The following is a 16238-nucleotide window of genomic DNA, read 5'->3' on the forward strand; positions in this document are numbered from 1 at the left end:
CAAAATATTATTTAGGATAAATAATCTTAACCAAGTTGTAGAATATGTCACAAGCTTTCCGTACATATAAAGAACGCCAAAATCCGAGTTATAACGAAGAAGTTATGGCCCGCCGAAGTTTTACGGCAAAACCGGTACGACACCGGGAGACGTAAATAGTGAATTTACGATAGAGTGAGATTTAGCCTTAGCAATCTAAACAAAAGTTGTAGAAAATGTTAAACTAAGAGCGTCGATAAAAAGAACGCCCAAATCTGACTTCGTATGAAGAAGTTATGATTTTTCTAAGATTCGGCTTAGCAGTGTACAGCCCGAAACTCGAATTTTAGTTCGAGCGGTTTTTGGCTTACACAACCTAAATGAGAGTTGAAGATCTCATTAATAGGAACTCAACGGTAAAAAGACAGACGAAAACGGAGTCCGTATAAGGGAGTTATGAACTCTTCGCGGTCATTTAACAGTCTAAACGCCTCCTACTGTTAAATTTGAGATCGGTCGAGAATTAGACGATGGAGTCTAAACGAAAGTTGTAGATCTTGATTTTACCTACGCGTGGATATAAAGGACGTCGAAAACGGAGCTCGTATGCGAAAGTTATGATTTTTCTAAGTTTGAAGGCTGATACGCGATAGGGGGTGACGTGGCACCACCAGAAGGCCACCACATGGACCAACTCGACGAGTCATGACTCAGACTCGACGAGTCCATCAGATTCCTCCCCTATAAATAGAGGTGTCGGGTTCCCTCATTCTTCACACCTTCCTAAACTATTCTTTCTCTCTCTAGACTCTCTCTCTAGCCCCCTAACCCCCCTAAGAGCCTAGGTAAACCCCCTAGCACCCGAAGGAAGCCCCGAGGCTCCCGGAGTCCCGAGAAAAGAGCCTTTCGGCTCGGGAACGCTGCTCCAGCGAAGCCCGGTTTTGCGAAAAACCCGCTGTAAGTGAGCTATGCCTACGCTATCTTTAGTATAGCTTATGTTTTAATATAGTAACATTATTAGGAACTTATAATGAGTATTTAGGCTATTATTATGAGTTATATTGAGTGTTATTTAACGCTTATATAATAATAATAATAGTCAGACTATTAATTAGTCACGGTTATCGTTAGACTAAACCCTAGTGGTACTGGTACTAGGTTTTATCGAAGGAATATCGTTTTGAGAGTATCGAAGCGCTGTCCGAGTGCTGAGTCACCACCTTTCGGGTAAGTGCATGGTCCCTTTCATCTTACACATATATATGAAGTATTTTAATATAAATTACGTGCTATGTGTACATATTGTCTGAATACTTGTTGTCTATGCTGGATGAATGATTTATACATGTTTTAAATGATTTAAACTGTATATTTATTTTATATCTACAAATATGTTGGGATAAAACATGGGTAGATAAAATAGTTGGTGAGTGATGAAACAAAATAATGAGAGATAGGTGATGATAGGAAGGTGATGACAGATAGGTAATTATGAATCGGTGATGTAGGATACTAAAACCTTGTCCGACAATTTGGAGATGTAGTCATCTACCAGAGTATAGGTGGCGACCGCAGACTATTATAGACAACCCCGTGGAAACACCAGCAGGCTAGTAACCTGTAGGTGATTAATTACGAGTCCAGGCAATGTTGTGGCTACGTATTCATGCGACGATAGTCTAACCCATATTATGAATTACGAGTCCAGGCGATGTTGTGGCTACGTATTCATGCGATGATAGTCTAACCCATATTATGAATTACGAGTCCAGGCGATGTTGTGGCTACGTATTCATGCGATGATAGTCTAACCCATATTATGAATTACGAGTCCAGGCGATGTTGTCGCTACGTATTCATGAGATGATAGACTAACCCTTATCATGATTTACAAGTCCAGGTGATGTTTTGGCTGTGTAATCATGCGATGATACCCTAAATCTTGCTAGACACATATTGAGGGAGTAATCCCCAGAATAGTATTGTCTATGCAATGTAGGCGATGATCCTTAGGTAAAGTTCGTAGGAACAATCATGTAAGGAAATACGATGTAAGGAGATCAGAAGTAAATATGATATAGGAGATGACCCTTGAGATAATATCTTTAGGGAAGACTAAAAGAAGATAATGGGGATGGGTAATTGGGTTGATTGTTTGATTGTTTAAACATAATAACTATATTATTGTGGGTTGAAAACCCTATGTACTCACCAGGTTTCCCAGCCTGACCCACTCAGTTTATTTACATCACAGGTGGCAATATGAAGTGACATTACACTGAGAGATTTAAAGAGATGTAGATCACTAGTGTAAATAATTGTAAGTTCTGTTTATGCTTATGTTTCTGTATTAACAATGACATCCCAAACGTTTTATGTGACATCCCCAAAATCACGGCCAGAAAAGACCGATTTTGTTTATGCTTTATAAAAATCAGAGTACTTCATTTTATAAAAAGGTTTCGGAATTTGTTCCCAGAAAAAACATGGTAAATACGTTATTAAAACATTTTTGAAGAAACGTATTTATTTCATTTTAAAATGTTTGGGATGTCATCGTTAATACCGAAACATAAGCATAAACAGAACTTACAATGATTTACACTAGTGATCTACATATCTTTTAAATCTCTCAGTGTAATGTCACTTCACTTCGTCACCTGTGATATACATAAACTGAGTGGGTCAGGTTGGGAAACCTGGTGAGTACATAGGGTTTTCAACCCACAATAATATAATTACTATGTTCAATCAAACAATCAACCCAATTATCCATCCCCATTATCTTCTTTACTCTTTAAGGATTTAACCTAAGAGTCATCTATCCTGCATTCATTTATTCCGAAGTCCCTTACCTCCAGGGTTATAGGACTGACACTAAATCCATAGCTGCCAATGTTCGTTCATAAAGCACTATTTCCATAGCTGCTATAGTCTATTCATCGGGTACTAAATCCATAGCTACCAGTGTTTATCTAATAGGCACTAAGTCCATAGCTACCAATTCCTTAACAGATACTAAATCCATAGCTACCGGTGTTTGTCCAATAGGCACTAAGTCCATAGCTGCCGATGTTTATTAGTTAGGCACTAAGTCTATAGCTGCCAATGTTTACTCACATCATCTTTTATTTCTCATCATTCATCTACCCATATCATACCCAACATATTCGTGTATATAAAATACGTATACAATTTAAATCATCTAAAACATGTATAAAAACGTTCATCCAACATAGACAGCAAGTATACAGATAATATGCATACATAGCACGTAGTTTATATAAAATACTTCATATCTATGTGTAAGATGAAAGTAACTATGCACTCACCTGAGAAGGTGGTGACTCGGTACTCGGACAACGCTTCGTTTACTTTAAAATAATTTCCTTTGACGAAACCTAGTATTATCACCACTAGATTTTAGTCTAATATTACCGTGACTAATTATTAGTCTTATTATTATTATATAAGCGTTTAAACAATACTTTCCAACTACTATGTACAGACAGGGGCCAGACATAAAACACCGGAGGGCACGACCATTTTGGCGTATAGCACTTCTGAAATCCAACAACCCTATGCGGCCCTTTAAACCAGATTCCCCGTACCGCGAGTAGTTAAAAGATATTATAACGACACTTATATAAGTCATAATAATAGCTCAAATATTTATTATAAATTTATAATAACAATACTAATTTTAAATATAAACTATATTTAAAATAGGGTAAGCATAACTTACTTTCAAGGGGATTTTAGCTAGGAGTCGGGCTCTGCAGGGGCAGAACTTCGTCGCTGAATCTTTCTAAGAAAGATTCGTGCAGCGCTTCAGCGCTCACCTTACTATACTAAAACTACAGAAAGAGAAGTCGAATCACGAGGGACCGAAATGCTCAGGGGATAAGGAGAGAAAGACTCTTGAATCAAGAGAATGGTGCAAGAAATATGAGAGCCCAAGGCTCTTATTTATACTAATTGAATTTTCAAAAACTACCCTCCATAATTACTTAATGACCTTTTAGTTATATAAACAACTAAACACCCTCTATAATACTATTTTAAATGGATTTAATGATATTTGTACTAAACTAATGTCGAAAGAACTCAACATTAGTCTTATAATGACCGCATCGTCGATACCTTTCTAATGATATATACATATGTATATATATGTATACGTATACATGATTTATACTTTATTTTAATACGTAAATATGCTATTATAATTTGTAACTCGTTCATACGAACTCCGTTTTTGACGTTCTTTATATCCACGCGTAGGTGGAGACGTACTCTACAACTTTCGTTTAGACTCTGTCGGCTAATTTTGACTTTATTTTTAAAGTTATATTTTTAACAGGCCAGGACAGGATTGGTCCGTTAAAATCTCATAACTTCTTTATCCGATGTCCATTTTCGTCTGTCTTTTTATCGTTATGCTACTAATAACGAGATCTTCGATTCTTGTTTAGGTTGTGTCGGCTAAAAATCAATCGATCTAAAATTCGAATTTCGGGTTGTACACCGCTAATCCGAAACTTCGAAAAATCATAACATCTTCATACGAAGTCAGATTTGGGCGTTCTTTTTATCGATGTTCTTAGTTTAACATATTCTACGACTTTCGTTTAGAGCACTAAGGCTAAATCTCTCTCTATCATAAATTTACTATTTACGCTTCCCGGACGCGAAACTTCGACGGGTCATAACTTCTTCGTTATAACTCGGATTTCGGCGTTCTTTATATGTACGGAAACCTTGTGACATATTCTACAACTTGGTAAAGATTATTTATTCTAAATAATCTTTTTGTTGAAAAGTCGTTTTCGACCCCTATTGCCTTTAAATTGACTAGCCCGGATCTGCGGGCGTTACAATTATCTCCCCCTTAGGATGATTACGTCCCGGAATCATCAACGAAAAAAGGGCTCGTATAATGACTCCATACGTCATCTCTTCATCCTAGGTAATAATTATAACTTCTATATTCCTTCAAGTCTATCTCTTAGACTCATTGACTGTAAGCAATACTCGATCGTGCACCTGCTTTCTACCTCAGGCTAGACTTCAAATTATGACCTATCATCATGTGATGCACGTTTAGACTTAGGTCTCTTAGAGTTAAATTCTAAAATAGACTATGCCTTCCTTCATGTTCTAATGTGATATAAACACACTTTAATATGTAGCGTTTCTGGCTACCAACTTTTTTAACAACGAACGCGATACTTCTATTGATCGCTTTGATTTCAATTGTTTGGCTTAAGTCAGACGCTACATTGAACTTGGTTCCCTGAACCACGCAACATACTCATCGTAGTCGGACTCAATTTGGTATGACCACTAGGATCGGAAATCAATAATCTTTTTAGTCATTATCGAAACGATGGTAATGACATACTTGAAAAAAACGAAATCAATTACTAGCTTATTGGTAACCTTGTGACTTTCCCCGATCCAAGTGTGAGTCCTGTGCTTCCGGTAGTATAGGCCTCTACTACCATTCACACCTACTCATACTCGTCCCAAGTATTGTCTCGCAGTTTCCCAAGTCACCATGCAACAATTCATACAATTATTCAATACATCAGATAACAAAATGAAGGTTTTATATCATTTCTTGAAACGATTACATAGGTGTTCAAGTTCACCCTAGACTATGCCTCTACTAGGCTACATCATACGAAACTATGACTGCTGCATAACCCGATCCTCGGGTAAGAAGTCCTCATTCTTGATTCCTCGCACAGTTCTCTGCTTCGTCGAGGATCATGTGAAATGCCCTTGGCCTTGGTGGCGTTTCTGGTCTTGTTGCTTTATTTTTCCTTGGGCAGTCTCTGGACATGTACCCCTTGCCTCCACATCCGTAGCATACTTTGTCATTATGCGTGCAGTCCTTGGAATAGTGACCAGTCCTCCCACACTTGTAACAAGTCACTTCTTCGTTGCACTTTCCACCATGCTTCTTCTTGCATCTATCACACCATCTTGCTTCACCTCCATTTGCTCCTCCAAGCTTTGATAATTTGCTTTCCTTGTTCGGCCTCGAAGATCCTTTAAACTTCCGCTTCTCTCCTACCTTATCTTTTTCTAGACCATTTTCTCTTATCTGGGCCTCTACGTTCTTAGCTGCCCTAACAGCTGCTTTCAAGGTAGTTGTCATTTTGACCATTGGGCCAAAGTCAATGGGCAGCCCGTTAGCAAACCTATCAATCTTGGAGAGTTCAGTAGGCACCAAGTAGGGGAATAGCTTCATCCTCTCAGTGAATGCGGTGGCATACTCGTCAACACTCATCTTTCCTTTCTTCAGGTTCTGAAACTCGTTGTTTAGGTCTATCAGATCTATCTCCGAGCAATATTGCATTTTCAACTGTTCCAAAAACTCTTCCCACGACATCCTTAAGGCTTCTCCTCGTGGCATCGTATCTACCAATAGCTTCCACCAGCTCAAGACTCCAGTTTTTAGCTGTCTTACTGCGAAGACAGTCTTCTGTTTCTCGTTACAACTGCAGCTCTCAAACACCATCTCCATCTCAGAGATCCAATCCATAATCTCAACCGGCTTCGGGCTTCCTGAGAGACTTGGTGGTTTCGCACCCAAGAAATTCTTTTACATCTGCCCATCCTTGTTGTTTCTCCCTTCTGGGCCATCCCTTTGCTCACCTTGAGTCCCTACTTGACTCACTTGGCGGCTGTAGTTCCCTTCCTCAGATTGCTCGTGAACTAGCTCCATCGGTTCAACATGTACGGTAGGTTCGTCCCTGTTCAACATTTGTCTCATTTCTTCCCTTTGTTCAGCTAACATAGCCCGAATCATGGCTTGAACTCCAGCCATGGTGACTGGCTCAGGTGCAACTTCTTCAACAACAGGTATTTGCTGAACCACTGGGGGTTGGTTTCGGTTCCCATTCGCATTTACGTTTCCGCTACGGGTTCTTGCCATCTTGATCTCTACACCGAATAAGGTGAATCTAGATCTTAATTTAGGATTGATGTCTTAAATCATCCTTATCACCCCGAAACGTTTATATGCTAGTTCTAATATCGTAGTTAAACGCTTAGAATCCTAAACACATAAGGTTTCCAGATCCGGTCGGCAACAGACCATAGATCCGAACAAATCATATCATGTGCAAAGCATTTAGCACATAAAAGCAATTTAGGCATTATTCCTAAAATAAGCTAGTGCTCACACCTCACAATCATCGCTTAGCATTCTAAGTTTAAGTCTAGAAATAAATCCATATTCCTAGTTCGCTTAAACTAATGCTCTGATACCAACTGTGACATCCCCAAAATCACGGCCAGAAAAGACCGATTTTGTTTATGCTTTATAAAAATCAGAGTACTTCATTTTATAAAAAGGTTGCGGAATTTGTTCCCAGAAAAAACATGGTAAATACGTTATTAAAACATTTTCGAAGAAACGTATTTATTTCATTTTAAAATGTTTGGGATGTCATCGTTAATACCGAAACATAAGCATAAACAGAACTTACAATGATTTACACTAGTGATCTACATCTCTTTTAAATCTCTCAGTGTAATGTCACTTCACTTCGTCACCTGTGATATACATAAACTGAGTGGGTCAGGTTGGGAAACCTGGTGAGTACATAGGGTTTTCAACCCACAATAATATAATTACTATGTTCAATCAAACAATCAACTCAATTATCCATCCCCATTATCTTCTTTACTCTTTAAGGATTTAACCTAAGAGTCATCTATCGTGCATTCATTTATTCCGAAGTCCCTTACCTCCAGGGTTATAGGACTGACACTAAATCCATAGCTGCCAATGTTCGTTCATAAAGCACTATTTCCATAGCTGCTATAGTCTATTCATCGGGTACTAAATCCATAGCTACCAGTGTTTATCTAATAGGCACTAAGTCCATAGCTACCAATTCCTTAACAGATACTAAATCCATAGCTACCGGTGTTTGTCCAATAGGCACTAAGTCCATAGCTGCCGATGTTTATTAGTTAGGCACTAAGTCTATAGCTGCCAATGTTTACTCACATCATCTTTTATTTCTCATCATTCATCTACCCATATCATACCCAACATATTCGTATATAAAATACGTATACAATTTAAATCATCTAAAACATGTATAAAAACGTTCATCCAACATAGACAGCAAGTATACAGATAATATGCACACATAGCACGTAGTTTATATAAAATACTTCATATCTATGTGTAAGATGAAAGTAACTATGCACTCACCTGAGAAGGTGGTGACTCGGTACTCGGACAACGCTTCGTTTACTTTAAAATAATTTCCTTTGACGAAACCTAGTATTATCACCACTAGATTTTAGTCTAATATTACCGTGACTAATTATTAGTCTTATTATTATTATATAAGCGTTTAAACAATACTTTCCAACTACTATGTACAGACAGGGGCCAGACATAAAACACCGGAGGGCACGACCATTTTGGCGTATAGCACTTCTGAAATCCAACAACCCTATGCGGCCCTTTAAACCAGATTCCCCGTACCGCGAGTAGTTAAAAGATATTATAACGACACTTATATAAGTCATAATAATAGCTCAAATATTTATTATAAATTTATAATAACAATACTAATTTTAAATATAAACTATATTTAAAATAGGGTAAGCATAACTTACTTTCAAGGGGATTTTAGCTAGGAGTCGGGCTCTGCAGGGGCAGAACTTCGTCGCTGAATCTTTCTAAGAAAGATTCGTGCAGCGCTTCAGCGCTCACCTTATTATACTAAAACTACAGAAAGAGAAGTCGAATCACGAGGGACCGAAATGCTCAGGGGATAAGGAGAGAAAGACTCTTGAATCAAGAGAATGGTGCAAGAAATATGAGAGCCCAAGGCTCTTATTTATACTAATTGAATTTTCAAAAACTACCCTCCATAATTACTTAATGACCTTTTAGTTATATAAACAACTAAACACCCCTCTATAATACTATTTTAAATGGATTTAATGATATTTGTACTAAACTAATGTCGAAAGAACTCAACATTAGTCTTATAATGACCGCATCGTCGATACCTTTCTAATGATATATACATATGTATATATATGTGTACGTATACATGATTTATACTTTATTTTAATACGTAAATATGCTATTATAATTTGTAACTCGTTCATACGAACTCCGTTTTTGACGTTCTTTATATCCACGCGTAGGTGGAGACGTACTCTACAACTTTCGTTTAGACTCCGTCGGCTAATTTTGACTTTATTTTTAAAGTTATATTTTTAACAGGCCAGGACAGGATTGGTCCGTTAAAATCTCATAACTTCTTTATCCGATGTCCATTTTCGTCTGTCTTTTTATCGTTATGCTACTAATAATGAGATCTTCGATTCTTGTTTAGGTTGTGTCGGCTAAAAATCAATCGATCTAAAATTCGAATTTCGGGTTGTACACCGCTAATCCGAAACTTCGAAAAATCATAACATCTTCATACGAAGTCAGATTTGGGCGTTCTTTTTATCGATGTTCTTAGTTTAACATATTCTACGACTTTCTTTTAGAGCGCTAAGGCTAAATCTCTCTCTATCATAAATTTACTATTTACGCTTCCCGGCGCCGTGCCGGTTCCGACGCGAAACTTCGACGGGTCATAACTTCTTCGTTATAACTCGGATTTCGGCGTTCTTTATATGTACGGAAACCTTGTGACATATTCTACAACTTGGTAAAGATTATTTATTCTAAATAATCTTTTTGTTGAAAAGTCGTTTTCGACCCCTATTGCCTTTAAATTGACTAGCCCGGATCTGCGGGCGTTACATTTTAAGATGAATAAAAATACGTTTCTTCGAAAATGTTTTAATAACGTATTTATCGTGTTTTTCTGGGAACAAATTCCGCAACCTTTTTATAAAATGAAGTACTCTGATTTTTATAAAACATAAACAAAATCGGTCTTTTCTGGTCGTGATTTTGGGGATGTCACAGAATACCATTATTCCTTGGCTTTTTCTTCTTCCAAGAATCACTAGATGAAATGTCAATTGTCTTATTCCTAGAATTATTGGAATAAATCTCAATTGGACTCTCATCATCTACACATGCAGGCATAACAAAATCAAACCGAAAAAATTGATAACGTAAGTTAATTTGAAAAACATTATCAACAACAAATCATAACTTACTCTCCTTCTTAAATTCATCATATATAAATTTTTTCCCTTCAAATACTTCATCATCTTCTATTTCTATAGGATGATCACGAGAATTAACAATGCAATCAACTTTAAACACATTCTCATTTAAATAATCCTTCTTCCTGGATACCATTCGTTGAGATGAAATTGTAAATTTCTTCATGAGTTTAAAATTCGAACTTTGCCTATTCCTGTTCACTTTCGCATTTAACAAAGCTTTAAACGCAAACATTATGTTGATTAATGTTGAAATACATAATCTAATATAGATAAACCTATAAGAAAAAAACCCTCTGAATAAAATTTGAAACAACATAAACGTAGACCTTGAAACAATTACGCATAAACGGTTACTTCAATTTGAAAACCGTCTACTAACTTCTCACTTACGGTTATATTCAAAAAAATAACTACAAAATACAATTACATTTATAACCTTTTAATTAAACAATTTATAAAAAACAAATAATTACGAGTGATATAAAAACAACTACTCTACACATGTTTCTTTCCTATTGGTTCTTACCATTTTCACAACTTACTCTCATTTGTACAAAATCTAATGTTACTGACATGATAATTAACATATATATATATATATATATATATATATATATATATATATATATATATATATATATATATATATATATATATATATATATATATATATATATATATATATATAGAGGGCACCACAATTATTACAGTGAAATGGTAAGCATTTTGAGATTAAATGCATTAACTGTCGCTCAGAAAACAAAAAATGAGCATCCTTAGAATTACTCGAAATTAAACATAATTGGGGGTGGCGTTGGGTGGTGTTGGAGCCGATGCCACCTTCCCTCCACGCTCGGACCGACTGTTCTCGGCAAACTTAAGACTTGCTTGGTGCATCCCTTTCTGTTTCTCCTCCTCCGTCCATTCAGCAACATAATAATTCTCTTCACTACCTTTGACGATGTCTTGACTGGCCGGAAGAAACATACTTCCCCATTGTGGGAAGTGAACAAAACTTACAGGAAGTGTACAAAGTATGATCATGATACCCATATAAGACAACCCTTTGGCAGTCGAGAATGAGGCAGACGCAAAGAATATCAATTGGGTTAGTCCTGATCCAAAGTTCCCTCCGGCACCGGTCATACCAGAGATGATACCCATTGATCGCCGGGAAATGAAGGGAACGATGCCGAAGGTGGCTCCGCATGCTGCCTGTGCACCGATGGAGAAGAGCATCATAAAGGTGATGGCTAATGGTAGCGAGTTTACTAGGCCTAGGAAGACACAGCAAACGCCGCCAGCTGTTTGGAGTAGCCATAGGTTCCAGAGTCGACCTCTCATTCCCCATCGTTTGGCCATGTAATCCGATGTGAACCCACCAAATGGACGAGCTAGGAGGTTTGCCATTCCGAAGCAGGCCGCAATGATTCCGGCAAGGTGAAGCTTTAGATCAAATCTGTAGATATTTCAATGGATTTATTTAATTGCACATGTATAATTAAACTTTTGTGCAGTGTAAAACAAATCCAAACCTGTCATAGAAGTATTCTGCGATCACATTGTCAATGGTCAACTCGACACCCATGGAATAACCGTAGAGAAGTACAAAGATCCATGTTCGATAGTTTGTCACAGCATACCACAATACCTACAAACGAGAAACAAATTAGAGACAAAGAACATACGTATACGATAAATGAATGGTTAATGATTAATGCTAATTAGATATGAAGGTTTACCTTGCCGAATTTATCTTTGGCAACATCACCCTTCTTCTGAAGAGCACCCAGATTACCATCAGGCAAATCTTGACCAAGAGTCAACACAAATATCCCCATGATTACGTTAAGCCACCCTGGTATGAAAAACGCAATCCTCCAAGCCGTGAACGGCGTTGCCCCGGCCTTCTTGATGATCTCAAACAACACCGGCATCAGGAGTTGCGTGGCTCCACCACCCATGTTCCCCCACCCAGCCGCCGTCCCGTTCACCAGCCCAATGATCTTGCTGTTAAACATGGTGCTCATCCAATATTGGCACGAAACGAACGTAGCTAAAGAAAATCCGATCATGAATCTCACGGCTATGTAGCCACTAGCGTCGCTGACAAAAGACATGCAGAAGACGGTAGGTGCTGACATCATGATCAGGAAAGCACAGCCGTAACGAGGCCCCAACAAGTCGCATACCGCACCCATAACCAGCCTCGAGAAGATACTACCGGAAACGGAGGCAACACCGGCGTTCCCGATGTCAGCTTTATTGAGATCCAGGTTGTCCCGGATGATGGGAACGAGTGGCGCCGCCGCAAAGGTGGAGACAAAAGTGGTGAAGAAAGAGATCCACGAGAGATGGAAGGTTCTCATGTGAGGGTTTGCAAATGAGAACAGCTTAAACACTTTTGCCTTATGTTCAGAGTCCACGGGGAGGTCGAATTTCGCCGTCGTATCAGTGGGCACCATCGGAGACGCAACAGAGAACGCCAGCACTGGTTCCCGGCCGGTGACTCCATGCATCGAGGTGCCCGGAGAACCTTCGATCTCAGGCATTGTAACTTATATTTCTCTCGAAACGAAAACGATTTTTGTTGTTGTTTTATTGATATATTTTTGTAGTCGTCAAGAGTTTATATAGGCGTTTGAGGGACAAAGAAACATTCATATTGTGATTATACGATACTACGGTAGGATTTAATAATCCAGGCAGATGTCATCGTGACTAAGGTTTCCATTACTATATATGGTTAAAGGGTTGACAAACGAAAAGGGTTAAATTTGTTAGCTAGTGGACATTCCCAAAAGGTTGTCATGAGAGATACAATTTTTTAAGGAATCCAAGTAGCCGCATCCTAGAGGAACAGTATCTGGGCTTATCGAATCTCGTAAAGACGCAAACGATACTTAGATGATTAACAATATATGTTGCAATATGTAAGGCTAAATAAACATGACAGCTTTGCACCTCAACTCCATCTAAAAGTAAGACAATTTTTGGTCAACAAAAACGAAAATTCATTAATATCCTTTTTTCTTTCTCCAATGACTATTCATTAACTTCATAAAACTCAAGGAGTTGTTATATTATTATTCTATATTTTATAGAGTTATATTAATTCTTTCTCAACATACATTGAAGTCTATATAATATAGTGAAACATATTTTTAAATCTTTATTTAAGTATTAAAAAACAATTTTCTATTATCCATTAAACTCCAAAGATATTGAATACAATTGGTATCTTACAATGATATAACTTTATCTATTGATTGATAATCAGGAACGGATCAAGGATTTCGTAATAGGTGTTGCCGATGGCACGAAGGTGTTGCCGATGATACATTTTTCTTTTTACGTAATGACACAAATGTAGAAAAAACGAAAATTTCAGAAATTTTTACACTGTATTCGATAAAATAAAGAGTTGTCGGTGCCATTATGGGTATTATAGTGGAACCGTTCCTGTTGACAACCAATCATATAAATGGTAAAACATATACATTTGCAATAGTTTGCTAACAATTAGTTGAAAGCATAGAATCTATTAACTTTTCTAACATAAAAATATTATTAAGCGTGAATCTAAATAATAAAATCATTACAAAGTATTAGGGGTTTTATAACACCAATCCAACCTTCTCAACAAGATCGATCCACTGATTTTGAAGACATTACACGAATAATAAAAATCAGCAATAAATATAATCTTTTATATATAAAAAATTTATTAATACTACAATAAGATTTGACATTTAATAGACCGTAATCATTTACATTAGTAACTAAGAACCATGACAGAAGTCACATGATTCCAACAGACTTGCAACATATTAGCAACATAGTTCAAACAAAAAATATGTCCTATGTAAATCAAAATCGACCTCATTTGTAACGCGCGCGAGTTAGGTTAGACGTTAAAGAGATAATAATAATAAATATTCATATTATTAAATAAATAAACTCCTCGAATAAGATAATTGTTATTCGTACAAGTTTTGCATTATATAAATACCTATCTATTATATACTGGATATGCAGACAAATATTATGGATATATAATATTTATATAAATGACTTTAATAATTTATCGAAATACAATAAAAAAACATTTTTTGAATAGAAGATTATTTAAGATAATTAATTTTAACGAAAATTCTAACGACCATATATCTCAAATTATATAAGACTTATTTGGTCTAAATACATTAAATGGTTCACCCAAGTAGTAAAACCATATTTTTTTTATGTTACACCCATTTTTGAGGATTAATATTATTAGTTATATTTTCGATGTTAGTTCTCAGGAATTAAATTGTCGTAAAATAATATACATTATATGCGTTGATAATATTTCGAATAATGCTAATTGGAAATTTGAAATAATATAAATATGTATAAGTTATTAGTTATTCTATAAATTATATATGAATATATAATAAAAAGTCGCCAACCAATAAATGTTTATATGGATATTATGAAAAACACGTACAAATGTTATTTTTTTAGGAAAATAAATAAATAAAAACGTATACACCACTTAATTACTAAATGTTTCATGAAAGTCATAAAGTAAATAATAACAAAATTCTATTTGTATGTTGATCAAAGTGAAGACAATTAAAAAGTAATTTGTGTACGTGAAATTCTTGAGATGAGAAGAATTGAGAACTTTAGTTAAAACTCAAATGAAAGAAATTAGGCACGTATCAATCGGATAGGAAGGAATCATATAATTATATTAAGAGTCAATATTACCGGATAACGTGACAATATATATATATATATATATATATATATATATATATATATATATATATATATATATATATATATATATATATATATATATATATATATATAATTAGGGGTGTTCGCGGTGCGGTTTGGTGCGGTTTAGAGTTGAAACCGCAAACCGCACCGCACATGCGGTTTGAGTTTTTTGGAAATCGCAAACCGCACCACAAAAGCTTTAAACCGCATTTTGCGGTGCGATTTCACGCGAGCAGTTTGTGCGGTTTATGGGCTGTTTATGCGGTTTGATAAGTTGTTACAATTTATAACTTTGGCTGCTATTCATTCCATTTAAACACTTTCAAAATTTATTAATTATATTGCATACCCTTTAAAAGGCATAGATATTGCAAACAAAAAAACAAAATGATGTTTTGCTAAGTTGTTATAACTTATGAAATTTGATATCATAGTATTTTAAGTCTTTAATTACCATATTTAACCATCGTGATATAGAAAATATATATATATATATATATATATATATATATATATATATATATATATATATATATATATATATATATATATATATATATATATACACGACGCGATGCGGTTTGGACCGCGGTTTGGTAACTGTAAACCGCAAACCGCACCCCATAGTGCGGTTTGATAAATTACGAACCACAAACCGCACCACGAAATTCTAAACCGTATTATGCGGTGCGGTTTGGTGCGGTGTGGGCGGTTTGTGCGGTTTATGCGGTTTTTTGCACACCCCTAATATATACATACATATATATATATATATATATATATATATATATATATATATATATATATATATATATATATATATATATATATAGATCCGGTAAAAAAAAATTTTGGTAGGAAGGTAAGAAGTTTTTTTTTCTACATATTTTTTTAACGAACAAAAAAAATGAATCACTAGATGATTCATTTGTAAGATGATTCACAAGAAAAAATTCTCAAAAAAACATCTATATGATTCATTTTTAAATAAATTAAGGAAAAATTCACTTTTATGACAATTTTAGTGAATAACAACAAAATCATTATATAAATGAATCATCGAGATGTTTTTTTGAGAATTTTTTCTTGTGAATCATCTTACAAATGAATCATTTAATGATTCATTTTGTTTGTTCGCGAAAAAAATATATAGAAAAAAAACTTCTTACCTTCCTACCAAAAATTTCCTTCTTATTTGATCTTGACTCTCTCTCTCTCTCTCTCTCTCTATATATATATATATATATATATATATATATATATATATATATATATATATATATATATAGATCCGGTAAGAAATTTTTTTT

General features: G+C 35.6%; 1 protein-coding gene across 1 annotated transcript; it reads right to left on the reverse strand.

Annotated features, from left to right (window-relative positions):
- Positions 1 to 10859: 10859 nt before the first annotated feature.
- LOC145036695 (high-affinity nitrate transporter 2.1-like) lies at positions 10860 to 12766 on the reverse strand. The gene is made up of 3 exons (XM_078985165.1): positions 11901 to 12766; positions 11694 to 11809; positions 10860 to 11617 (listed from the first exon to the last, which is right to left on the reverse strand). The coding sequence occupies exons 1-3, from the start codon at positions 12708 to 12710 to the stop codon at positions 10951 to 10953; spliced, it is 1593 nt and encodes a 530-aa protein (XP_078841291.1). The 5' UTR covers positions 12711 to 12766; the 3' UTR covers positions 10860 to 10950.
- Positions 12767 to 16238: the final 3472 nt, after the last annotated feature.

Source organism: Lactuca saligna, chromosome 1 (genome assembly GCF_052625555.1).
Source record: "Lactuca saligna cultivar CGN05327 chromosome 1, ASM5262555v1, whole genome shotgun sequence".
NCBI lineage: Eukaryota > Viridiplantae > Streptophyta > Magnoliopsida > Asterales > Asteraceae > Lactuca > Lactuca saligna.

Bases quoted from the DNA above. Each gene is read 5' to 3' on its own strand.
- LOC145036695 (XM_078985165.1), bottom strand. From the start codon at position 12,710: ATGCCTGAGATCGAAGGTTCTCCGGGCACCTCGATGCATGGAGTCACC. The intron at 11,810-11,900 runs GTAAACCTTCAT...TCTCGTTTGTAG, and splicing joins CCAAAGATAAATTCGGCAAG to GTATTGTGGTATGCTGTGAC. The intron at 11,618-11,693 runs GTTTGGATTTGT...AAATATCTACAG, and splicing joins GCAGAATACTTCTATGACAG to ATTTGATCTAAAGCTTCACC.